The sequence below is a fragment of the Panthera leo genome, chromosome B3 (genome assembly GCF_018350215.1).
Source record: "Panthera leo isolate Ple1 chromosome B3, P.leo_Ple1_pat1.1, whole genome shotgun sequence".
Taxonomy (NCBI): domain Eukaryota; kingdom Metazoa; phylum Chordata; class Mammalia; order Carnivora; family Felidae; genus Panthera; species Panthera leo.
The window spans coordinates 85,196,351-85,223,756 of record NC_056684.1 but is presented as its reverse complement, the minus strand read 5'-3'; the positions used below and the strand labels follow the sequence as shown (position 1 = coordinate 85,223,756).

Sequence of the window (27,406 nt, the reverse complement as noted above, 5' to 3'; positions counted from 1 at the left end):
CACGGGCTTGTCAGTCACAACGAGAGAGTGGGTCCTCGAAAGCCGAGTCTAAATGAGACGCTGTGTTTTTACGTCATCTCCCAGAGACGAAAGCGGGAGGGGGTGGGTTTGTGAGCACAACTCGGTGGTGGCGGGGGTAGCCTGTGAAGGTGTCATGGCTGCTGTCGCTGAGCTTAGTCGCTCCAGCAGTGGTGACAGGAATTTGGAACGGAGCTGCAGCCCTAATCTCTCCCAAGAGGTGCTCTGCGAAATCTTTCGCTCTCTGCATAGCCTGGTGGGACAAGTGAGTGGTGGTCTGTGGGAGTAGGGGTATGGGAACTATCCGGCCCCTCCCCCCTTTTTTCCTCTAGCGGAGGCGGGGGGCCGAGGACGCCGGCCGGGATCCGGCCTGAGTAACTGAGGCCGGAGGAGGAGCCCGAGCCCAGCAGCCGTCGGTCGGAGCGAGGATGGCCGTACGGACTTAGTTCAGGATGGGTTGCAGACTAGATTTCCTTGCAGCTCTTCTCCCCAAGAGTGAGAGAGGAGAGTGTAAGTGGAAAACCCGGCTCCGAGAACATGTTTGGAGAGAATGAATGTGTACAAAGCTGTGTAGGTTGGGAAGGCGCCTGGCGCGTAGGACTCTGTTTCCTTCAGTCCATTCATTAGAGAAATTGATAGGCTAGCGCGGCCTGAGAGTTTTGGAAAAGAGCTCTCAGCCTTTTTTGAGTGATTTGCTGTAATGAGTCACTTGGTTTTCTTTCTTTTTTTCCTTCTGGTCGTTGTGTGCATCTCTTACCCTTTCATACAAGGAGGAAAATAAAAGGAATTAATCTAAATACTTCTTGCATAAAGTTGGATGAGTTAGCCACGGTTGACAACAGTTTGCATCGGGAACTGTTGTTTAATCGTCATTTAATTATTAACTAATTTAACTGGCTAATAACCTCTGCAGATATATCATAATAAATTGGGCTTAAATAAAAGTACTCCCTACACTCTATTACAATTAAGTGACTATTAACGTTTCATGAAGTAAAATGCAAAGCATATTTTAAATGAGAAACAACTTGAAAATACGTTTGTTTGCTTTTAAAAAGGAAATCTTCTCTCATATTTTAGATGGAATATTTTCTAGTTCTAAATGTTTGTTATGGGGTTGGTACTAGCGCGGGTAGCAGACTTTTGTGTCGAAGATAATGTTATCTTCCTTTATAAAAATAGATCATTTGTCTGATTGGTAAAACATTATTTTTAAAAGCCGTGGGTAGATAGAGAATACATTTTTTTAAGTTATTTCAGTATTTAAAAGAAATTCTAATATGTCGCGACTTGCAAAAAGTACTACTCCAAGTTGAACATTAGTTTGGTGTAATGGAAGTTATTAATAGAATCTGATAAAAGTTATAACTTTTGAACTCAATTGTTTGCCACGGACTTACTAAAAAAATTTTAAAGACTGGGGGACATAAATATTTTAGTCTTATCACCGAAGACCTGTACTGGTTTAACATTTTAAGAATGTTTTATGACATTGGAATTGTAAGGTTTATTTATATTTAAATGTCAGGATGAAAAAAGTTTTTGCTCATCTATAATTTACATAAGGTTTTTTTTTAGTGATGAGATATTTTTTAAAGTAACATTAAGAAATAATTTAAACATTTCTTTTGAAATGTTTTGCATACTGAATTTTTACAACTCATTTAAAAATTTTAAACATTCAGATATTCTGAAGGTACAAATAGAGATGTGATTAAAGTTTACTTATGTCACTTGTCAAAAATGTTAAGAGTAAATATTTGGCGAGTTTACATGACACAGTGAAGGGACCATCTATACAAGTGTCAAAAATTAAATCCTTGTCTCATCAATTAAATGCTAACCATTTTTTACAATGCTAACCATTTTGATATTACTCTTTATATTTTGAGATGTATTCTTTAAAGATAAGCATGAAAGCCACAATACTTATCAAATTGCTCCCGGAGGAAATCACTATTTACTTTTGCAACAAGTTTGCAGGCTGTATTTTTAATTATAAGTTTCAAAAAAAATGTCAATATGCCTAATTTCATTCTGCATAGTATCATTATATTGTTGGCTCTCCTCAGTAAGAAACGAAATTGAATGTTAAAAAGTATTTTCTATCCCAGATTTCAGATTTACTGATTTTAACCTTCTTGCTTGCCTCTCCATGGTCCATTTTACCAAGCTGAAGCATTATTTATTGTTAGCTTGGAGTATCATATTAATTTAAGTTTTTACTGAAAATGCATATTTGTATAGGCCATATTAATATCGAACTAATACATTTTTGAGTGAATGGTTTACAATAACAAGTTCTGTAGGATAAAAATGCATAGAACTCATATTACTAATAGGGAAATTGTTGAGTAAATAGTTGGATATATTGGGATAATTTTATTTATTTATTTATTTTTATTGGGATAATTTTAAAGTTAATTTGTATCATGTGGTTTTCTTGAAAGACCAAATATTTTTAATTGTGCTTGGAAGGCTTACATAATCATGCTGAATTGAAAGGAGAATATGATCCCAACATTAAGATTTATTTTCTGTAAGTTATTTTCTCTAGAAAATTTGATGTTTTGCTTTGGTTGAGGATTTATCTGTGTTATCCCTAAACTCTATTATGACTAGTGTTTAGGGATAACTCTCTTATGAATAACACATAAATTTATTATCAACTATAGATCTCTTACAGGACTGTAGAAGTATAGTAATAGTTTACTTCCATACGTAAGTTGTTGTCTAATGAAATTTTTACAGGCATTAAATAATATAAACTAAGATTAATGCAGTAATCTTAATGTAAAACCTTAGTTAACATAAACTAACCTTTGCCAGTGCAGTCTATACAAAACTTCTATTTCTTTATACGTATCTAATATGGACCTTAAATGTTTCTTGTCTCATGCAAAGGGTGGGGGTGGTAAATTTTTGTCATATAGTATTCATTGAGTATAGTGCCTTTTTGGTAACTTTGGGTCTCTGGTTCTTTATTCAGTGATTCGTCTTTTTGTTTTATTATAATCACAACTCATAACATCTGTATTTGAACTAATGTAACACTTGCCTTTATTTTGTACAAAATAGGACTAACTTTTAATAAATGATTTCTGAAAAAATAATTCTATGATGCAGCATATCTTTATAGTATGCTATAAACACATGTCCCTAGAAAAGTTTATTATGGTTCACTTTTATTTACTTAAGAGCCTAAATATGGAAGCTTTCCTTCTAAAATTTTCACTAATTTTGATACTAATTTTATATTCGGGTTCTTGGTAGTTTTCTGTATATAATTTTATTCTAACAGGTCACACATAGCCAACTTATAAGAAGTTTTATATGATAAGCCCTCACACAATACTAGAAAATACTATTTAACCAAAGATTTGGCCAGTGTTGTGGAAAAGTTTTTGTTTTTCACTTCAGATTCCACAGCTAAGTAATTGTTTTTTTATTTGAAGTAAATAAACATGCTGCAGTTTATCCCTAGATTTTATAATATGTATGAATAATCTTGAGTTCCAAATTATTTTAAAAATTGGTTAAAGTTGAAAATGATAAAAATGTGATTCAGAAAACATCAGAGTAATGATGTATGTCAGTTATGTTTTTATGTACATATTTAACAAAAAGAAATGTTTATATCAGAACTTGCATAAATGTACCTGCCCCTTCTGTTTAATGCTCTGAGCTAGAAGTACTGAAAAGGGCAAGGCTTTCTTGCCCCCTCATCCAAAGGTTTTAGATAATGAAGTATCAAAAAAAGCCTTATCTTTCCATCTTTCCTGGACAGTTTCACCTGTGAGATGGTCCCATTACACAGACCCAAGAATAAAATTAGAATGAGATGTCATTGTGATTTTTTTCTATAAAAATTGCACCTTTCTTGGCCTTTTAAAATGGTAACTAGGTAGAGCATTTTAATGTATCATTAAAAACCTGATAACTTTGAGCTAAATAGGCATGTTACTCTAAAGAAATATTATTTTTGTGACATCCCATATATTCAGCTTAATCGTGTAATTTTTGTGATGTCGCTGGTTTGCCCCTTTGAAGCTTAACCTCAGAGATGATGTGGTGAAAATTACAATCGATTGGAACAAGCTCCAGAGCCTCTCGGCATTCCAGCCCACTTTGCTCTTTAGTGCACTTGAACAACATGTTTTATATTTACAGGTAAATTTCTTGTTAAAAATGTTAATTCAGTATTGAGAATAGAAATTAATTGCAGTTAAATTATAAACTAGAGTATTTGTCAGGTCCGTCTTAACACTGTATTAATAGTGTTATCAATAAAAGGTTACTTCAGCCAGATTAGATCTAAATCTGTTCATTTCCATAGTGATCTGGACAGTCTCAGGAATATAGTCCAATAGGCCAATGTGGCTATGAAGACTGAATGAATGCAATTCTATTCAATTCTAGACTTGTGCCGAAAATTCAATACAGTAGCATCTATGGTGGGTTATAATTAAGCAATAAGACACGGCAGGTGTGTGTCATGCTATGATAATGATTCCATGCCTTGGGTGAGTTTGGAGGCTCATGGAGTGCTTTCAGTGGTTCAAGAAGTGGCATTATCCCAGCATGACACATCCTGGAGTGTCTATTGCAATTAAACAGTTTCAGCATACTTTTTAAAAAGAAAGTAATTTCTGTGACATTAATGTCTCATCTTAGTAAGTAGCCAGTCACTATTTTATCTTTTCTTTTTCTTAACAGTTTGAAATAATTCATCCCTTATATTAGAAGTCAACATTGAATTATTTATAATAGTATTGCTATATTTTATAATATTTCAGTTTAATAACTGAACTAGTTATTTGCTAGTTTCCGTCTCTGCAGTTATAACTGATGTTAAGTTTGCAGTTTATCTCTAATCAAAGTATATAATATGAAGTGTCAAAAGGTAAGTGGAAGAACTGTTTGGATTGGTCATTTTATTGCTATTAGGATGTTATAAGGTTTCAGAAGAATAGTTGGTATATAGTAAACAACAGAAGCAAAATTATAGTTATGAAAAAATAACTGGAACATTGACCAGTACTGGTGTGTTTTGATTAATGGAGTAAACATTGATTTTCAACCCTCTGTTCAGTGACTTTATGGGAAATTTTAACTCTGTTTCATATTGAAATAGTTAACCCTAAGATTAAAGGACAGAAATAATGAGTTGTAGAACTCAACTGAGGCCTGATTGTTGGGGTGGGGGGGGGGGGGGGGAGGGTGGAATTAGTGGTATAATTTACATTATACAATAGGGTTTTTTTGTTTTGTTTTTTTTTTTTAATTCCCTCCAGTATACTGAATGATAGGGATATATCTCTTTTCAGCTATGGAACTTGGGAGTTTTTATTTTCTTTTTAAAAATTTAATTTCGTGACCCAAGAAGGTATCTTGCCATGTCAGGAAAAGCCTGAGTGTTCACTCAGCATAACACCTATATATTTCATATCTATGCTGTCTCATTCACTTTGGCCAACTGCAGTTTCAAGTGGAGAATCTCCAGTGATACAGTGATAATGCAGGGCTTTGCTGAGTGAGAGCACTGGCTCTCATGTTAAGGAGGAAAAATACTAAGCCTTAGTGTTCTGAGGAGGCATTTGAATGACATGTTAATTAAGTGGCATTGGTGCCAGAGGCTGAGGCTTTGATTTGGCACAAAATAAAAGATGAGTGACAGAATGATTCCCTCAAAGAAAATTTTAAATTTCCTCAGGTTTTCTTTCTTTCTTTCTTTCTTTCTTTCAAACAGATTTATAGCAAATGATAATGGTCACAATAGCAGAGAACAGCAAACACATGTGATCAGATCTATGTATCCTGATATGCCAACTTTTTATATTTTGTTTGATATTAAATATTGCATTTACTTAGCAGAAATTTATATAAATATATTAAATGTGTAATTAATTTTGATTAGTTTGAACCTCTGCAGATGGAATTGTGTTTTTCTCAGCCTTTTTTAGCAAAACTTCAGCCTCTGATTAAAGAGGAGAATACAACTGTTGTTGGAGGGACAGAAAAAACAGAAATGGGGAATAAGAATGAAGTAAATGCCAAATTTCCCATTAGTGACCTACAAGAGGAAGAAAAGCACAAAGATTGTGATTTAGGAGATGTGAAAAAGACACAGATCCATGTTGATCCAGAAGTAGTTCAAATAAAGGCTGGAAAAGCAGAAGTAAGAAGTTTTGTTTTTTTTGGGGGGGGTATTATTTTTTAAAATCTTATGCTTGAATTGTTAAAACATGCGTACTTATTGTTTGTAGATTGACAGACGAATATCTGCATTTATTGAAAGAAAGCAAGCTGAAATCAATGAAAACAACGTGAGGGAATTTTGCAATGTTATTGATTGTAATCAAGGTAACTACCTCGAAGAAGTTAATTTTCATAGGATTTTAAGCACAGTTTTTACAGTTGCTCTGATTTTTCATTTGTTTTCAAAAGTGAATAACATTAAACCAGTTTATTTCACAGGTTTATTTAGAAGCTAAGGCAGCAGAATTTCTTTCTGTTTAATAATACACTACATTGCAAAAACAGGTTTCATTTTAGTTATGCAAAGATCAAATGCTACACACAAGGGCTACCACAGGTGAAGATTCTTTTAAATTTCCTTTAGAAATGAAGATGAAGTGTGGGTGGCAGTGTTGCTTAGTCTCCCAAGAAGGAACTAAGCTATATAAATTTCAAGCCTGTAAATGTACTTTTGAAATTATGATGTTAATACATAAAGTGAACTTAGTAAAGTTAATACTCCTCAAGAGGGAGCAGTTTTCTCACTACTCATGAGCTGTTTGAAATGTTTTCTGTCACGATAAAAAAAATTGTCATGAAGACTGTGGTGTCTTATGCTTTCTTCCTTTCTCTCACAGTGCATGCATTTGCTGTTCTTTTTATCAGATTCTCCTTTTCCTTTCCACTTGGTGCTATAGTATATTTACAAATCTGCAGGTATGCTGCAGTATACAAAATATTGCAAAGCACTGGCATAGATCTTACTCAGGCATCATAGTAATAATCAGAACAAGTAGTTCTTAGAAAAAATTATGGAGAAGAGTTCCTAATTGGAATGAACATTTTTCTTGTTGCCTCTACCATCTCTTAGCTAATTATTATGAATACAGAATTGTGAGATGAACCTAGAATTGACACTTACATTGGTATACTGATTCTCTTAATAATGAAATAATACAGGCTCAAGTGGGTCCTGAATTCAGCCTTTTCTGCTATTAACATTATACATTCATATCTCTAGGCTTAGTAAATTTTCCTGTTAGCTTTTCAGAACAGGTGCAATAGTGGCAAAATCTCAGGTATTGCAATCCATCCAACGGCAAGCAACCCATGAGAAAGGGTTTGTTGAGGGAACAAGCACATGTGTCACTAATGTTATTCCTCTGTTCTCCCTGCTAACTCTATTATTATAAACCACCAGGGGATAGAAATTGACAAGAATTGAAATGCTCAGCAGGATTCCTTGGCCCATTCAATCCCTTGCTGGCTCAAAACAGTGCTAGCAAGAATTGCTGTGGAGAGTGGCTAGCACTCATACATTCACTATCTTCACACCATGCTGAATTTCTCACTGATGGGTCAGTTAATCTATATACATGGAATATAACTCTGGAATGGATGATAGCTTCTTTTTTTAACCCTTAGCCCCATGAAATGTTAGAAAAAGAATGGAGAAGTGATGGCCCTTTGAACGTATATTGAGGTATCTCAAAAAAAAAAAAAAAAAAGGAAAGAAAAAGAAAATGATTCTGTTTACTATCTATATAAAAGATAAATTTAGAATATTCACATAATTTAATTTGTCAGCGGAACTGTTAAGGAAACTCTGAAAAAATATGAATGTATTATAATGTGTTCGTGTATTCCTTTGATACCTGTCAATCTGACTGAAACAAAACATATTTTTTTTGAAAATCAGTTTCCATAGGGAAAAAAAGAAGTTTCCCTCAGTATCTCTTTTACCATCTATTTTTTATTATAAAATAAGGGGAAATTTTCAGGAAATTTACTGCAGTGCATGGCTTAATGTCATTTTAAGTGTAATTTCATAATATTTGACACACTTATGTTTCAAATTTATTCATGTTAGGTTAACATTATTCCAGTTTTCCCCTGGGTTTGTAATTAATTTTTTGATACCTAATTTGAGGAAAAAAAAAAAAGCTATGCCTTTCAGCTTAGAAAAAAATTGGAACAAATTTTTACAATTTATTTTTCCTAAAATTGTACCTTTAGACAGGAACAGTCTGGAAAGAGATAGATAGCTTTTGGGATTCTGAAATTAAAATGTGTTAAATGTATAATTAATCCTTTTTATTAGATGATTGCTAATTTGACCAATAAGTAATATCAAAATGCTGTATTTTTTTAAAAGGCATTTCGGTAAAAATAATGAGTTCTATTTATTTCTGTGATGAAATAAAGGGAATAAAGTCTCTTTGGCTTAAAATTAAAATGCTTTCTATAATATATAAAGTATTTTCTCCAAAGGTCCAGATGGTTTGGGTAGATATTGGTATTTGTTAAAAAATTACATTAAATTATGCCACTGAATGCTGAGGACTTTTCTTTCTGTGAATGTAAAAATTAGGTACGATTAAAGCTTATAAATTTTAGAGGGTAAAGGTCACTAAATTTTATCCTGAATAAGATGGTAATTTAATTACTGTTATTTGAAATGATAATTCTTTTATTAGTAGCATGTTAATATGAATTATTGGAAGTTTCTCAAAATCTCATATAGTTGAAGTTAAGAATATATTTAAACTTTTTTTTTTCAATATATGAAATTTATTGTCAACTTGGTTTCCATACAACACCCAGTGCTCATCCCAAAAGGTGCCCTCCTCAATACTCATCACCCACCCTCTCCTCCCTCCCACCCCCCATCAACCCTCAGTTTGTTCTCAGTTTTTAAGAGTCCGTTATGCTTTGGCTCTCTCCCACTCTAACCTCTTTTTTTTTTTTTTTCCTTCCCCTCCCCCATGGGTTTCTGTTAAGTTTCTCAGTATCCACATAAGGGTGAAAACATATGGTATCTGTCTTTCTCTGTATGGCTTATTTCACTTAGCAAGGAATATATTTAAACTTATACTCATCTAAATTCTCCTTAGAAAACAGTTGTGCAAGAACTGATGCCATTTTTACTCCTTACCCGGGATTTAAAAGTCATGTAAAAGGTAAGTATCCACTACATATCTTCATCACTGACAGAAGTTTATTCTCAATTATAAACAAAATGGAATAGAAATCACCTTCCTATCTAAATTTTGTTTATTTTAAAACACAAAAAAAGTCTTGCCTTCATACTTGGGTTGGTTAGATGGTCTTTATAAAGTACTGTTAGGGAGATAGAATTTCTGACTTTGGAGCGTATTAAATTTACATTTCAAAGTTTCTTAATTTAGTTTCTAGAGTTGTGAATACATATGGACCACAGACTAGACCTGAAGGAATTCAAGGGTCAGGTCATAAACCTAACAGCATGCTCCGAGATTGTGGTAATCAGGCTGTAGAAGAACGACTACAAAATATTGAGGCTCACTTGCGATTGCAGACGGGTAAGCAGAGTGCTGGGCAGTGCCCTAACAAGGTACCTTTGCAAGTAGTTAAACTACACAATTTATTGAGTCACAGAATTTTCATTGAGCACTTGCCACGTACAAAACATGCTTCTGGTTGGTATGAAAATGAACAAAGCATAGTCTCTACTCTCAAGGAATCTACAGTTCATGTGTTCAGGTTCTTCCTCCTCTTGCACTTCTCACCAATTTGAGACTGTTAGTAGAAAGGGAACAGATTCCAAATAGATCCTGACACTCTCAGTTTATTAAAGTCATGGCTGAAAATTAATGTAGTCTTTTTCCTGCCACCAGTGTCATAACTTAACCATGACTATCACCCACTGTGCTAGGTACCAAGTATTGATAAATGTGATCCTATTCCCCAAAGATCTTTCAGTGAGGAGAAGCATATAACTAAGTAAATACCATAGGGGAAATGAACTAACATTTATTGAATAATACTAAGTGCCAGTCACTCAAAGTATTATACATGTCAAGTCATCTAATATTTAACAGTACCTTTGTGAGGTGTTGGTGCTGTTATTGTCAGATGAAGAAACTGAGTTCAGAGAGCTCAAGCAACAGGCCCAAGGTAGTAATGACAACTCGAAATCAAACCTCAGTCTCAACTGGCTGTAAAGCTGGTCTCCCTTCTCATTTAGTCACCAGATAACTGTTGATTCTGTCTTCTAAATATCTCTCAAACCTACCCACTTCTGTCTACTTCCACAGCTGCTTCTCTAGTTGAAGTCACTGTTCTCTGCCTCAGACTGATGGAAGGATATTTGCTGGTTGCTTTGCCACTAGTCTTCTTTCTCTTCTTCCTCAAGACCAAATCTGTACCAATGGCCAAACTGCTTTTTCTGAAGCTCAAATCTGATCTTGCTGCTCCCCAGTTAAAAATTCTTTAATGGTTTCCTGTTGCCCTTACATGCATATCAAACTTAGTACTTATATATTCATTCCACAAATAGGTATTAAGTTCCTACTGTAAGCCAGGTACTGTTCTAGGCACTGAGAATACATGTAAACAAAAATTCTAGTAATATATGCTACACAAGAAGAGCTACAGAGAAAAGCAGGTTGACCAAGAGAAGAGAAAGGAGCTTAGGATGGGAGGGGATTATAATTTTAAATAGCACGATGTACTCCTACAGTTCCAGCCCCCTCTGGGCTTCCCAGCTCCTACTCATTTTGCTGTCCTTAGGGCCTTTACCAAGGCTTTTTCTTATGCCCATGCTTTCCCCTCCTGATCCCAGACTGTTATGGATTGCCCTTTCGTGTAGTCTCAGTAGCACGTGGTACTCCCTGCCCTCCTTTACAGCAGTTAGCACAGTTGTGTTTGTTTAATATCTATGTCCCTTGCTAGATAGTAAGGTCTGTGAGAGCAAACTGTCTGCCATGTTCATTACTTTGTGCTTAGCACAGTGTCTGGCAAAAAACGGGTATTCAAGAGGTTTTTAAATGAACGATTGCTCATTTCCCTTTTCAGATGTATGCAAAGTACAGTGGGCACAAAGTTAGTGTTCAGAACTCTCAGGAGAAATCAAGAGATGGTATCCCTGGTGAAGTGTTATTTGCATCCTTGAAGGATTAGTAGGAATTTGTCAGCAGGCAGGAGCAAATTATTCCAAAAAGAGGGAACACCGTGTGCAAAAAGTACTGAGGCACAAAAATATGGTTAGGGAATTTCTGAGTCCAGTCTAGCTGGAGTATTTGCCGGATAGAAGTAGAAGATAGAAGATGAGAAGGAGTAAATCTTTGAGGGTAATAAGAGATTAGCATTAAATGTTAACCCCTCCCCCAGAAGTAAATTCATTTAAAAAAACAACTAGATAAAAGGATTGATTGGCTTATTAAGTCTAATAGTATCCAGTAGTTAATTATGAAAAGTATCTGTTGAATGTCTACTATGTGCCAAGTACTATTTTAGACACAAGGGGGACTGAAATGATATAGCTACGGTCCTTAGCTTCAAGAACTTCACAGTCTGGGAGAAAGAATAATGCTGAAGTGGAATGTTATGGGGGCTATGAAGGAAGGACATGGTGGGGCACAAGGAGCCTCCATATGAAGAGATTCAGGCAGTGCTTCACTGATTCAGTGAAGTTTGAACTGACTCTTGAAAGATACAGAGGTGAGGCAGAGGACATTCTAGGTAAAGGGGGCAGCAAGAGCAAAGTTGAATAAGTTACTCATTTTGCTGTACTCAAGAGCAAGAACAACCAAGATCCTAAGATAAAAAAATTCTGAAAAAAGAAACCCATTTCTAGAGTTTTCATACTTAACATCAACAAAAGTTGATACCTTTGATAGAAAATTTGCCTGTATGCTTTAATTGCATAATGATTATCTAATTATATATTCGTTCAGTCTGTAAATACTGAGCACCTGTTTGTGAACTGATGATTCCTAGGTTTGTGCAGTGCACAAGCTGCACAGCCACACCAATAAACACAACAACATTTTGCCCTCCTGGAGCTCACATAAAAGTGGAGAAACAGGCAATAAAACAAAATATATGGACTGTAGTAGTAATATATGGAGGTGGTAGTAATGGTTTGGAATAAAATAAGGGAAAGAATAGGGAGTGTGTCTGTGGGGAGGTTTAGCGTTGGTATTTTTTAAAGGGTGGTCAGAGAAGTCCTTCCTGATAAGGTAACTTTTCAGCCCAGACCTAAAGTTGGTGAAAGAAAGCTTTGTGTAGGGAACCACAGGTGCTAAAGCTGTGAGAGTATTTGGCCTACTCAAATAACAGAAAAAAAGGAACCAAATGGCTAGAATGATAAAGGTGTGGGGAGAATGTCCAAATTGTTTAGGACCTTATATACTACTGTAGAGGCTCTGGTTTTTAGTCTGAGTGAGATGCAAAGGTATTGGAAGGTTTTGAGCAGAGAAATGACACTATCTGACTTACATTTTAAAAAGATCATTGCTGTGTTGAGAACAGACTGGGAGCAAGGCAGAAACAAGAAGTCCAGTTTGGAGGTTGTGGTAATCCAGACAGAGATGGTGGGGGTCTAGACAAAATGGTCATATTGATGTACTGAGAAATAAAAGGATTTGGGATATAATCATAACATTAAAATTTGAATAACTTTAACTTATCTTCCCCCTCCACAGAAAGTTTGTTAGGAATTATGATGAAGCTCCTAAACATTCTTTTAGGTTAAAGGGGAAAATGTGGCATGTAGGGAGAAATATAAATTGAAAGTGATAAAGACATTGCAATCACCAAATTGGTCTGTTGTCCCCATGCATTTTTCTCCTCACAAGTAACTATCAAAATCTATCAGAAGTACAAATTGTCCGATACAGGAACTATTCAGTAGCATGTAATAAATTTAACATATAACAAATCTTCTAGAAATATAGGAAGCATAAATGGGGCTTGGGGAGAGGTGTAATATAATATATCCCACAGTGTATAACACAAAAATATGAGCTAAGGATTTCATTTTATTTTACTCTTGTTCGTTATCTTCTGAGGCTTAAATATTTCCCATTCCTCTGCACAAGTTTCTCTGCATAGTATTTTAAGAATAAATATTGTAAGAAGAATTATTCAATAGAATCTCAGAATTTTTTTAAATGTATTTAGGTGGTCCAGTGCCAAGAGACATTTATCAGAGAATTAAAAAACTTGAGGATAAAATCCTTGAATTGGAAGGCATCTCTCCTGAATATTTTCATTCTGTAGTAAGTATAAGTGTCTTTAAAAAAATAAATATTTTATTTTATGATGCTTCATCATATAACAAACAATTCACTCATTTATCTGCTATATGTGAAACACTGGTGGGTTGTTGTTTTTTTTAATGTTGAGAAAGAGAGCACGTGCGAGCGCGTGAGAGGGGAGGGGCAGAGAGCAGGGGTGACACCAAATCCAAAGCAGGCTCCACATTGTCAGCACAGAGCCCGACGCAGAGCTCGAACTCATGAACCGTGATCATGACCTGAGCCGAAGTCTGACACTTAACCAGCTGGGCCACCCAGGTGCCCCATGTGAAACACTGTTTTAGTAATTCAAAGATAGAGGTGCCTGGGTGTCTCAGTCAGTTAAGTGTCCAACTTCGGCTCAGGTCATGATCTCAACAGTTTGTGACTTTGAGCCCCACATCGGGCTCTGTGCTGACAGCTCGGAGCCTGGAGCCTGCTTCGGATTCTGTATCTCCTTCTCTCTCTGCCCCTCCCCAACTTGTGCTCTGTCTCTCTATGTCTCTCAAAAAATAAATAAACGTAAAAAAAATAATAATAATTCAAAGATAAACATAGTCATATGTAGGGAATTACCTACTTTTTAAAAAATTATGATTCTGAATTTTGTATTTAGACTCATAATTTTTTTTAAAGGGGTAGTTTTATTAAACATTACCCAAATTCTCAAATTTCAGCCATTTTCATGGCATAGTATATCAGCCTAGGTAGTTGTCAATCCTGTCACTTACGAAAATGCTATCTTATGGAACAAAGGCTTCCTCTGGGACCCTGCTCTGTCAGTTATCCTTTCTGTCTGTTTAATCCCTCACTGTCCAGACTCCTTCCCTCAGCTCATACATGTTTACATTTCTCCTCCATACTAAACAAACAAACACCTCAATCTGCCACCCTTTTTCTTTAGCTTAACCACCAAACTGTTTGAAAGACTAGTCAATGCTTGTCTAATTCCTCAACTCTGGCACTTATTTATTCATTCATTCATTTTTACCCTTTTTTCCAAGGACTTTAAGAAACGGTGTTGTACTAATAAGTCTCTTTTTGTCACATCAGCAGGTTTCAGACAAGTGACCCTGCGTTCACTGTGTTATTTTACTCAGTCTTCTGGGGTGATTATACATACACCTGCCTTTTCTGAGGTTTTATTTTGTTTGTTTTTTTTTTCTTTTTTTCTTTTTTAAAGCAGTGTCATATTAGAACTTTTCACCTAAAAGTGAACAAAATGTCATCTAAAAGTGAACAAAATGTTTTAATTTACTAAATTTTTAGTGAAAATTTTACTAAAACTCCTGGGTCAGAAAAACTATGTAAAGTAACTCATATTAGCATGAATCATTTATAAGTCACTGGTGAAAATATATTTAAAATTATTTTAGGTAAACCAGCAATTTTTCCAAAGTGGTGAATTAGGTATTCGAGTAAGGTAAAGAAGTATTTCCAGATGAAGAAGGCAGGTTTATATAACAAAAGTGAGCAATGAAGCTTAAAGATCAAGAATTTAGAGAAAGAGTTTTAGTGATTTATTTCCTTCAAATGTAAAATAAGGTTTATTGAAGTTCTAAAGGCTGAAGCAAGGATTAAATGAGGTAATACCAGTCAAGCACTTAGCACACTGTCTAGCACGTAGTAAAAACCTCAGTAACTCTGCATTTACTTAGTTTCAGAAACCAGCTATGAATACACTGTGTCATATGTAAAATGTGGATAAGTCATATAATTCCTTTAGCCTTCAGTTGTCTAATTTAGAAAATTTCTTGGTTATATTACATAATTGCAAAGGTTTTTCCACTTTTAGGGTTGTTCTTTGAATGTATCTTCCTAGAAAACTTGATAAAGATTTTATGCTTTTTCCTAAAACAGTCTGCCATAAGTTTTTTTTCTCCATTCAAGTTGCCTTCATTAAGTAATTCCTAGGCAGATTATTTTTCTAGTTCAATTTCATACTTTGTTAATATAGCTCTTGTTAACAACAGAACTGATCTTAACAGAGAATATCGTAGTATTGGATGCCTCCAGAGAGACCTTGCTCCATCATTATTCTCTTTGTTTTTGATTTATAAAGCTTAACATCCACCTGTTACTGAACTTGATTAACAAAAGAACAAGCCCTTCAAATCATAATCTTGTTTTGGGGATGTCTTATACACAAGATAGAATGTTTAGACTATTTTGGTTAAAGAGGTAGACTAGTCAGATTGTAGAAGACCTTAAATACCATACCCAGAAGTTTAAAGCATTTAAAGTTTAAATGCTATTGAAAGCATTTGAGCAGGGAAGAGACTTGTGCAAGTTACTCACAAGATTTATCTAATACTCTGCGAGATAAATGAAAAGGGAGAGACCAAGAATAAGGAGACATTATTATACTAGCTTAGATATGAAGTGAGATTCTGAACTAAGGACAAGAGAGTGAGAATAGAAAAGATTAATGCAAGAGGCATAGAGCAAGGGTGAGTCAATTTTCTGGTTGGAAAAATTATACTATCATTGACAGAAATAAGAAAATCTGGAGGGGGAGTTATTTTGGGAGGAAATGTGAATTTAAAGTCATATCAGGATATGCAGATAGAAACATCAGGTAAACTTTTCAAGAGTAGGACTTATACTTCAAATAATTGGGAAAGTCTGTAGAGGTGATAATTAAAACACAGAATGGGTGAAAAGAACACTGGGATTGTCAGAGGCCTGCAGTCTGAAACTTGGTGACAACTTTAGGAGCAGGAAGCATTATACATGCAAACAGGATTGGCCTGTATGTGTTAGGTTGCCATACTTGTGATAAAACTAGTACTCTAAAAATATATTTCCAGATATGTTAAACAATATATATTTGATTAGAAGGAACACTTCTGGATTAGTATTACAAATGACAAGTCCAAATTAATAGTGAGCTACAAGGAAGGACAAAACACTGAAAAGGTTTAAACATTCAGATTAACTCTATCCTTAAGGCCTATAAATAAACATGGCACAGGCCCAATGGCACAGGCACTCACCCCTCCTAAACAGAATGAATGTGCCATCTCTGGGAGCCACACTCTTCGCTTAAGGTAGGTCCGGCTCTAGGAACATCTGTGGACATGGGCAGAGTTAAAACACATACCCTGTAGAGGACATATACTCATCACTCTCACCATCCTCATGCTGGGAGTACACGTATGGAAATCACGTATTTCTACATATCTTTCAAAAGTGTATAGAAAAGAGTACATACACTGTACAGTCTTCTAGCTTCTAAAGTTAGTAAGGGAGGGGTGCCTGTGGCTTAGTCAGTTGAGTGACTGACTTCTGCTTGGGTCATGTTCTCATAGTTCGTGAGTCTGAGCCCCATGTAGGTCTCTGCACTGACAGCGAGGAGCCTGCTTTGGAATGTCTCCCTGTCTCTTTCTGCCCCTCTTCTGCTCATGTGCATTCTCTCTCAAAAATAAATAAACATAAAATAAACTTAGTAAGGGAAAATTGAGCCCATTATATTTCTTATGGATTGAATTTTTATAGAAACTGAATTCTGAACTCTGAGAATATTTATCTGTGTTTATTCCAGACTTACATGTAGATGAATTCTAAACACAGGGAAGACTCATAGTTGAACAGAGATTGGTTATCATGGGTAACATTGAAGCACAGCATATGAAAAGGGAAAAGCTAACGGAAAAAAAGATATAAATTGCATTTGGTTCAGGAACAAAAGTAAGTTACGTAAAGTTCTTTGCAGTTATGAAACACATAAAACTCCAAAACAATGTATATAAAGCAGGAATTACAACAGAGATTAGTGTTTTGTTGTACCTTTTAAAGTAATAGTTCTAAAGGTCTTCATTCTTCACATTCAACATAAGATTTGAATGGGATAATGTTTTAAAATTTTTAAGGGCGTCCCTTAATAGACATTTAAAAGATAAAATCCTTATTAGTATTTCCAAAGAATTATTACTGATTTTAAATTTTGACCCTTGAAACCATAAATATAACATGCTTCACAAATATATTTTTATAGCATTGTTCATTTTATAGCACTTACCACTTACATGTTTACACATCTGTTTTTTACACTATATTTTGAACCTCTGAAGGGCAGGAACTGTGTCTTGTTCATCTTTGAACACATAGACCATAGTAGGCATTGAATAAATGTGTGAATGGATAGGGTTTGGCTGCTAGTTCATTACTGGACTTTTGAAGGTGTGTTACCTTTGTTCCAAAGCACTGACTAGGTGGATCCTTAACCATGTCTGTAATGGCAACTCCTGGTTCTGAAGGTAAGTATAGGAAGAAGGGAGTCAACTTCATGTGCACAGGCCATGTACGTGTGAAAGTGTGTCATGGGCCTGAAGCGTGAGGTAGTAACTGGATCTGGCTAGAATATAAAACTGCAAACACATTTTGGAGGGCCTTGAAGGTCACACTAACCAGTTTGCAATTCTGGTGTCACTGGTGCACAATTAAGTTTTTGAGAAAGAGAAACTTGTTCCTGTCTGGTGGCATTATGAAGTTTGAGTTAGAGATTAGAGTCCAGAAAGATAGTTTAGGAAATAGATCATTGTCCACACCAAGAAGAAATCTGAATCACGGTAGTGGGATGGGACCACAATGGAAGAAATATTTAAGACCCTACACCTAAACTAAGCCCCCCAAAACCACATTTTACTGTTTTTAAGTTACTGAATCTGATGTCCTTATTCTCCTCATTCTGATACTTCTCACTTTGGTTTTGTGATATAATAATAATCTGATTGCTCAATGACATGGAAACTGTCAATATTTTAATAGACTAAACTGTTAGGAAAACAAGGGGAAGTATATTTTAATCAGGTGTGTAAAAAGGCACCCCTTGGGAAGGTAGAAGACTGAGGAGTCATCTGACCAAAATTAAACCTTAAGCCCTTACCTGCCTATGGGCCCATCACAGGTATCCAGCTTAGTTTGGCAAAGGAAGGAACCTGTTTATATAAACACCTTTCCCCCCATATTTAATAATTATAGTACTTTGGGGCACTTGGATAGCTTAGTTGGTTAAGTGTCCGACTTTAGCTCAGGTCTTGATCTCACAGTTCATGGGTTTGAGCCCCAAGTCTGGCTCTGTGCTGACAGCTTCAGATTCTGTGTCTCCTTCTCTCTATGCCCCTCTCCTGCTCATACTCTGTATCTCACTAAAAAATAAATAAACATTAAAAAAAAAAACAATTACAACACTTCATGATTTCCCACTTACTGTAACTACTGATAAAGAAGCATACCTCAGTATTCTTTGAAACAGCTTTTGACACAAAGGAAAATGAAAGTTTTTACCTTTTATTCTAAATCTTAGTGGTCAGAAATATTCATGAGAAATTTTTGCCACCTACATTGACAATTTCTTTGTCAAATATACCGATATACTAATTTGCCATTCAGAAGCTTATGGTTCTGTGAAACTAAGAAAATCTAGAAATTCATTTGGTCAAGGTTTAAAAGGCTCAGCAGCATGTCAGTGAGAATGTTGTCAGCTTAAGTAATAGAGATTTAAACTTAAATTGGCTTGAACAGCATGGAAATTATCTTACAAAGTAGGAAGTTCAATGGTAGTACACTCTTCAGGGTTAATTGGTTCTTGGGCTAAATCATGGTTGTCAAAGAATTGGGCTCTTTCCCCCTCAGCTCTGCTTGGTATTGGCTTTTCCCCCAGTGGCAGATTGCAAGACAGCTACTTTCAGGTGTCCTATTCAGACACAGCAGTGTCCAGAGGAACTGCCTCTTTTGAAGGCTTTCTCTTAGAAGTGAGAAAGCTTTTTCCAGAAGCTCTCTCCCGAGTCTCCAGCAAACCTCTTCTTACTCATTGGCCAGAACTGGGCCCATGTCCATTCTAGTCGCTGACAAGACCAGTGGGATACGATCAGCATTCCCCTGAGTCCTATAGAGGAGCAGTGGGTAGCTGCTTGTACAGACAACCACAGTGATCATCAGAGTCAACCAAGGATGTGTGTACATGTGTGTGTTTTCACCTGGTACTCCAAATTCTGTTTTCCTCTATTGCTTCACTTGTTCAGTATCCTGAAAGGCTATAAGAAAGGAAACTAAGTAGAGAAAGTCCCCACAGCATCTCCTTCCATAATTATTCCCCCTCATTAGAAGCTGGGAATTAATGGGAATGTGTGTGTAGCCAGGGAGGAGCATGTTGCTTTGATGTCACTACTATATACTTTTTTTTTTTTAAGTTTATTTACTTATTTTGAGAACAGAGAGAGTGCTAGCAGAGGAGGAGCAGAAAGAGAGAGGGAGAGAGAGAATCCCAGGCAGGCTCCTTGCTGTCAGCACAGAGCCCAACTCGGGGCTTGATCTCCTGAGCATTGAGATCATGACCTGAGCAGAAATCAAGAGTCAGATGCTTAACCGACTGAGCCACCCAGGCACCCTATTACTATATACTTTTAAGATCATCTTTTAGAGACTATCTTCCAAGATACAAGGACACAGATATCAGTGGCAGATAGTGCTTGATGAGTTCTGTGGGCTTTGTTTCTGCCAGGGTTCTCTGTGTTGTGTTCAGTATTCTATAAAGGAAAATTGTTTATATTTTCTAAGCATTGATTACTTACTTTCTTTTTATCTAGAGCTTTTCCGGAAAAAGAAGAAAAGTACAACCACCTCAAGTAAGTTACTGAATTCTCATTGTGGCTTCTGAAATAGTTGGATAAATTTTATGCCTCTCATCAGTAAAGTTTCTACACTGGTTGTTTTTAGATCATACCCTGGGATTCAAGATTGAAAAAAAAAAAAGGGCAGCATAAATTAATGAACTTGAATTAAATAATTTTATTTCAAGGGTAAGGAATGATTCATATGAGTCATATAAATGTGAAAGTATCTAGCTGTTAATTGTGGCAGAATGTATCAATTACCAAATGCAGAAAAATAATAAATGCTAGGTAATTTAAATCCCCCCCATCTCAGGAACCCCAAGATTAAGAGCCCTATGCTCTACAGACTGAGACAGCCAGGCACCCCACCCGCCCCTCCCCCTTTTGCTGACCCTACTAATTAGCAGCATCTAAATCAAAAAAGGATGTTTGGCAGAGGTTGACTTCAGCCTACCACTGTCCACAGTCCTACTATATTAATTAGTTGAATCTTAATTAGTGAGGTTCTCATAGCTGTTAATGGTAGTAATGTAAATTTAAAGTTGGAGAAAACTTGGGGCGCCTGGGTGGCTCAGTTGGTTGAAGCGTCCGACTTCAGCTCAGGTCACGATCTCGCGGACCGTGAGTTTGAGCCCCGCATCGGGCTCTGGGCTGATGGCTCAGAGCCTGGAGCCTGCTTCCGATTCTGTGTCTCCCTCTCTCTGACCCTCCCCCGTTCATGCTCTGTCTCTCTCTGTCTCAAAAATAAATAAACGTTAAAAAAAAAAAATTAAAAAAAATAAAGTTGGAGAAAACTTAAAAAAAAGTTTTTGGTTTATTTTTGAAGAATAGTTTTCTACTTATTTTTTTTTTGTAAAATTTTGAATAAATTTCTGAGAGCATCCGTGTTTTCCAGGAGAGGTAGTTGCTTGCAGTTGATCCATCAAAAGAGAATTTCTAGCAGTTAAGCTAATCCTAAAGTTTAATTTTTTTACTGTGAGAATAGTCAATTAAAGGAAAAGTTTTTACAATCCTTTCAAAGTGAGAGTAGTCAATTAAAGAAAAGTTTTTACAATCCTTTCAAAGTGAGAGTAGTCAGTTAAAGAAAAGTTTTTACAATCCTTTCGAAGTATCCAGGAGAGCTTCCTCATTAGGAAAGAGAAAAAAAGTATGAAATATTTTAAGCCTTGTTATTTTCTGCCTATCTGATATAGCCAACATAAATAGTTCAATTTAAGAATTATTCTTATGGGGGCACCTGGGTCGTGCAGTCGGTTAAGCATCTGACTCTTGGTTTTGAGTGAGGTCATGATCTCATGGTTCAAGAATTCGAGGCCCTTGTCAGGCTTTGCTCTGATAGCACAGAGCTTGCTCCTCCTGTCTCTGCCCTCACTCATGTGTCTACACTCTCTTTCTCTCTCTCTCAAAATAATAATAATAATAAAAACATTTAAAAATTACTCTTATGAAGGAAAAAAAAGACATTTACTGTATTGTCAGTATTTCTAGTTCATTTAGCCCTTTATCTGCATTAAGATACTTCAGAGTCTTATTCAGCAATTTCTATTCTTGTTTACAGCAGAATTATTCACTGGCTGAACTTGATGAAAAAATTAGTGCCCTCAGACAAGCCCTGCTCAGAAAATCAAGAGAAGCAGACTCCATGGCTACCCACCACCTTCCATGAAAAACTCCTCTCATTCTTGTCATTTTACTTTTTTTATATACTTACAGTGCAGTTAATTAAGTGGATATGTGTTTATCAATGTAACTTACCTTCTCTGAAATCAAGGTTCTTTTCATGAGAGTCTGGCCTGCAGCAGGTCATCTGCAGATATTCCAGTGAAGTTTGAAATGGTTATAAGGTGTGGAAAACAGCATTGTCGGAAAGTGTCCCCTTCTGTTCTAAAGGAGGTATTTTGGAAACCGAAAAACTTAATTTCAAAGCACATCTTTTTGTGTGTGTGTACATGCCACAAAAAGGACGATTTATTTTGAATAGTGATATTTAAAAGGACTTTATATTTGTAACATCAGTGTCAACCAGTTTTTTTGTTTAAATCAGTACTTTGTACGTAATAGGCAAGAAGAATTTACCAACTGAAATGAATTTTAAATGAATGCATACTTTTTTTTCCAAATGCCAACTTTAATGTAAATAAACAGTAGACTCTACCTTTATCCCCTTACTGTGTGACCTTTAGCAAATTAATCTCTCTTTGTATCTTAATTTCTTTATCGGTAAAATGGCATTGATAATAATAAAACCTACGGTTGTCATGAATAGGTGAGATCATGCATATACAGCTTTTGAAACTGGCCCAAGGGCAGTGCTCAGTAAATGTTAGCTATTATTCCAGTATAAAACCAAGTCTGTCTTTGAAAGTGTTTAGACGTTACAAATAGTCCCTCTTTTTGACAGCCTCACTTTTTTACAGTGTCCCAGTTATGTTAGGCAGCATATGTATTTCTATAGTTGCAAATTAATCATTGAAAAGATGCAGCTACAGTCAAGGAGCAGATGTTTAGGTCAAGAATTGTTTTGGTTGCAAGAATCAAATCTACCTAAAATAGCTCGTAAATAGGAACTTGTTGAATCAAAAAATCTGGAATTTAATTATAAGAAGTATAGCTGGACATTGTGGTACCTAGGAGGTCACCAACAGTTCATCTCTCTCTGTCTCTAGCTGCCTCTGACTGTTTCTATGTCTAGTTCTCTGTGCCCTACCTTCCTTCTTTTCTGCTCTCCCTCTTCCTCTCTTTCCCTCTGTCTCTCTTCTTCGTTCTTTTTCTCTTACCCCTAATCATCTATGTGACTGCCTTATTCTCTGTGAACTGATTTCTCTGAAGGCCTCTTCATTACTACTTGATAGTAACTTCATTACTCCATACAGGGTGACATGTTAGCCCTGTCTCCATAGCCTTGGCATTCATGCCTTTGAGTTGACATGGTGCAAACTCGAACCCAACTCTGCAGAACCTCACAACTCCTCTTAGATCTCACTCAGTGTGATCAGGGGTCTCTATCAGTTGTGGCCAGGATGATGGGGCAGGACCTCACAGAAATACACAGTATGCACACAACCTTGCACAACCATTTGTGGAAGCTTTGAGAATGGGGGCACCAGGTAAAAAATAGGGGCTTTGAAATCATTCCCAAGAAGTAGCTGTGGACTATGTCGATTCTACTAACATTTTAACCACTATATTTCTTCTCTGTGGAGCAACTCATCCTTGAAGATCGTCTTGCCCAGCGTAATCCAGTATATGTAATGCTCAGTCTCCATTACAGTCTGGTCATTGTAATCATCCTGCCAGAATGACCTCCTCTGGGTTTACTGGCACATTTACTACCATCATGCCAGTAACAACAGGAAAAAAGTCAATAAAAGTAAAAATGAGGTTAACTTAGAGGTAGAGAAGAAACCTAGAAAACAGGATCACATACTGGTCACTAGTCTGCCCCGAAATAAATGTCTTGAGTCTGTTTCTTGACCCTCTTGACAGTAGAATAAGTTCCCAAATCATGCCTAACAGTCCTAGGATCTGTCCACTAGAAGGATTTCCTTTTACCATTGTCCCCTTCAGGCCTCCTCTCTCCACTTCAGTAAGTGTTGTCCGGTGCCAGCATCCTTTCTACTTGAGTTCAAGCCTCCAAAAAAGACCAGGACTAAACACCATGTTGATTTGAGTTGGCATAGGTGCTTATTCAAGACTAAGGTTCTGATGATAACTACCCCAGAATTTTAGAGAGTTTTCAATCACCGTCTTTCTTGAGTACATCCTTGACTGAAAGTCAATGCTAGGAATTTCTGTGTGGGTAAGTTTGCTTCTTTAATTACCAGGCTACCTAATGACCATTTCCTCAGGATTTTTGTTAGTTTGGCTCCTCTTAGACCCATTGTTCTTAATGGCCCGGTCCTCAAGAGAATAAAGGAGGAAAAGTGGAAAAGGTTTTGCAAAACAGGAAGCACTTCCACCTCAGTCTACCCCTAAAAATCCCTCCCCTCCAGTCTAAGGAAGTGATTTACTAAGGGTTGGGAGCTAGCAGGGGTGATAGTAATCAATATGTTTATCCTGAGGAAAAGGGCTGGGTTTCCAGCTACTACTGGATAGCCTTTCAATTGCTAGGCTCCTGAGCCCTGAGCTTTTCCAAATTCATGAATGGTATCTGGACCTCATCTTCAACAATCTCATTAGAAAAGTCTTACCTTTATGAAACAGATAAGTAATTTCTGCTTTTCCCTATCTGCTTTTAGCCAACCGGGTATAGAAAACTTTTTGCCACTGCATTTTAATCATGTCCATAGGGAATTAATCCTACATTTTGACATGTGACAACTTTTAAATCTAAGCTTGTCCTTTAGTGACATGTGGTTTGGGTCCCAAGAAATTTTAGACAATTGTTTAGCTATTTTGCCAACTCTTACCTCCATACTACCCAGTTTTCCATGGAATAAGGAATCCTTTCTGTCACTCCTGCCTTTATCCCTCTGCCTTGACTCCACAGCTAGTTCTTCATTTTCACTCAGAGTCTGTGACTTGCAACCCATTGCTGGCACTAATTTCTGTTTTAGGGATTTGTTGCTTTCAAGAAACAGAAACCCAACTCTAACTTACATAAAGGTTGTTATAAAGAATATAATTCAGGGGTGCCTGATGGCTCAGTTGGTTAAGCACCTGACTCTTGATTTCTGCTCAGGTCATGATCTCATAGTTCATGAGTTTGAGCTCCTTTATAGGGCTCCACATGGAGCCTTCCTGGGATTCTCTCTCTGCCCCCTACCCCCCCCCCCCCAAATAAATAAAATTTTCAAAAAAGAAAATAAAAGAATGTAATTCAGGGCACCTGGGTGGCTCAGTCGGTTGAGCGTCCGACTTCGGGCTCAGGTCATGATCTCACAGTTTATGAGTTCGAGCCCCACGTCAGGCTCTGTGCTGACAGCTCAGGGCCTGGAGCCTGCTTTGGATTCTGTGTTTCCCTCTCTCTCTGCCCCTAACCCACTCGCATTCTGTCTCTGTCTCTCTCAAAAATAAATAAACATTAAAAAAAATAATGTAATTCAAATTGCAGGAAGTTCAGCCAGGTTTTGTCACTCTGTCACACTGAGCCATGTCATCTGGATTCTGAATATACGCCTCATTCTGCTCATAGCTTGACTTCTCTGAAAATGTCTTCTTTTCTCCTTCTTTGCAATTTAGTTTTGTGTAAGACTTTGGGGTCTGTGTGCTGCTAGCTCTCACCTATCTCTTTGGCTCCAGTGTCCCGTGTTTATTACAATTCAAAATATGAAAAAGGAATAATTTGTATTCAAAACTGTCTACCCCTGGACCAATTATCTGTGGCCTGAGAGGATATTCAAGAACAAAAAAAGCCACATGACCTAGCCCTTTGGGGGAATAAGTGGCACTTCCACCAAAGAAAGCATGGGCCAAAACTCTGCCCCTGTGATCTAGATTGATGGAACAGTTGGCCTTTACAAAGTTTTTAGTTCTCTAAGAAATACTTTTCTCCCCCATGAGTTTATCTGAAAATGTTTTATGATCTTTTAACCCTAGAGATATCACATGAGTCCATTAAACAAAATTTTAGCTTTGGGTTTCCTTTTTGAGCAGTGCTAACTTTATAAAGATTGATATTTCATGACTTTTAGTCTCTTAATATTCTCCAAGGGATAAAAAGAAAATTTACTTTTTCAAAATAGAATAAAACTCATATTTTTCAATTCCCATAGAGGTCCACTGGACCCTTCTATAACTCTAAGATACATTATGGGATCTCTGATTTAATTTTTCCTACATCTTTTGAAATATTTTATTTCATCATCCCAGCAACTATTTAATTATTACTAATCAACTATTTGCAACTGTGCTTTAAAAGACTAAAATAGTAAGGAAATGGAATGATGATGGAAACACCTAGAAGAATGTAATAGTATATGTAACAATAAAATAAGTGAGGATCCTTCTGTTTTCACATAACATTGCCCAAAGTATTGCATTATCTTTTAAGAAGATATAAGGGTCTAGAGAGACACCATCTTTAGAGTTTTTTTTTTTTTAAGGCTTTCAATGATGATTACAGTTAATAGTTTAGATTTCTTTACTAGTTTTTACTAGTAAATCTAGTTTACTAGATTTCTTTACTAGATTTCTTTACTAGTTTTTACTATAATGGCAAGTAGAAGGAAATTAACAGAATTTCCACAATTATTAAAGTAATCAGAAGATAAATGCAAAGAGACAGAGGGCAGTGCTCTGGATCCTAATGATGTTGATGAAATTGACCACATAAGCAAAATCTCAGATCATGAGTCTTCAGACTGTGTATTCAAGGTCTGTTTTCTCAAACTCAAGAATGAATGAGTGAACCATATATTTCTAAGCACAATTAGAATATCAAGTATTTTCATCCACTTATTCAATAGTCATCATGCAAATTTTATAAGGACCTGGACCATCTAATTTTGCTAAATGGGTGGTGGTGTTGTATTTTTTCACTTTTTATGGTGTTTATTCACCAAAATTTACTTGTTGTAAAGTAAACAAAATTTCCTAAGTTGTAAAGTGCTGAAGACAGCATGTTTGTATATACAAAGGTAATTGAAAGGATATAAACGATGTGGAAATGAAAAAATTACTGGACTGTTCATTCTAATTGATGCTTATAAATCTAAAAAAATTTTAAATGTTTTCCAATAATTGCCATCCTTCAATAAAATCATATCATCAAAGTTTTTTTTTAAGTTTTGTATTTTCACAATGCAAGTGCAAAAGAACCATAAGTAATGATAAACTAGAACCTAATAGAACTGTATTTGAAATCTAGAGTTACTATTTACAAGATGGATATGTTCCAGGTTTGTGCCTGGCAAGTGATGAGCAGGTGGTCACATTCAACTGATCTATATCTATCTACCTTTAAAATATGTGTGTGTGTGTGTGTGTGTGTGTGTGTATACATCTTCAAAGCCAAAATATATGGAATAAAAATTGTGTTTATCATGCTTAAATTCTTATTAAAGTTTCTAATTGAACTACCCCTTTATACTTCATAAATTATTAATAAAATGACTTAAATACATATTATAATTATTTTATTTTAAAGATTCACTGGACCCAGATGGTAAATGGCAATGACTATTTTTCCTGGTATATTAAAAGTTAAGATGCAGTTTTAAAATCTGAAGATCTTTGTAAAATTCACATATGCCTAATATTAATTTTTTATAACAATACCAAAGTAAAAAAAAATCATATACATAAGCAAGCTAAAATTAGTTTCAAATATTTAATTTTTAAAAATGGTTCTAAGAAATTTAAAGACATGTGAGGTCATCTCCCTACACACTTCCTCTAGGAAACTTTAGTCAAAAGGAATGAATAAAAATGTGAGAAAAATCCCTGGATTACAAAATGTTCACATGCTTCTGCTTTTTAAGAAAGTAAAAATTTAAGTAGCTGGCAAACTGCTTTCCCTGTGTAAAAAGTTGG

At 35.9% G+C, this 27,406-nt stretch overlaps 1 protein-coding gene across 8 annotated transcripts; it reads left to right on the top strand.

The window, feature by feature from the left end:
- The first annotated feature begins 94 nt into the window (after nt 1-94).
- Nucleotides 95-22,101, top strand: LOC122222467 (MAP3K12 binding inhibitory protein 1). 8 transcript variants are annotated; one of them, XR_006203768.1, is made up of 9 exons: nt 96-283; nt 4,069-4,188; nt 5,972-6,196; nt 6,285-6,381; nt 9,150-9,215; nt 9,444-9,596; nt 13,201-13,298; nt 16,861-17,006; nt 19,907-19,945. XR_006203768.1 is itself a non-coding variant. In XM_042943000.1 (9 exons), exons 1-9 carry the CDS (start codon nt 155-157, stop codon nt 21,597-21,599), a joined length of 990 nt encoding a protein of 329 aa, XP_042798934.1. In that variant the 5' UTR covers nt 96-154; the 3' UTR covers nt 21,600-22,101. The 8 variants fall into 8 exon arrangements, 7 of the variants coding, with proteins under 7 accessions (XP_042798936.1, XP_042798938.1, XP_042798937.1 ...); XM_042943000.1 differs by lacking the exon at nt 16,861-17,006 and adding an exon at nt 21,492-22,101 and having other exon boundaries at nt 96-238; XM_042942999.1 differs by lacking the exon at nt 16,861-17,006 and adding an exon at nt 21,495-22,101 and having other exon boundaries at nt 97-283.
- The last annotated feature ends 5,305 nt before the right edge of the window (nt 22,102-27,406 follow it).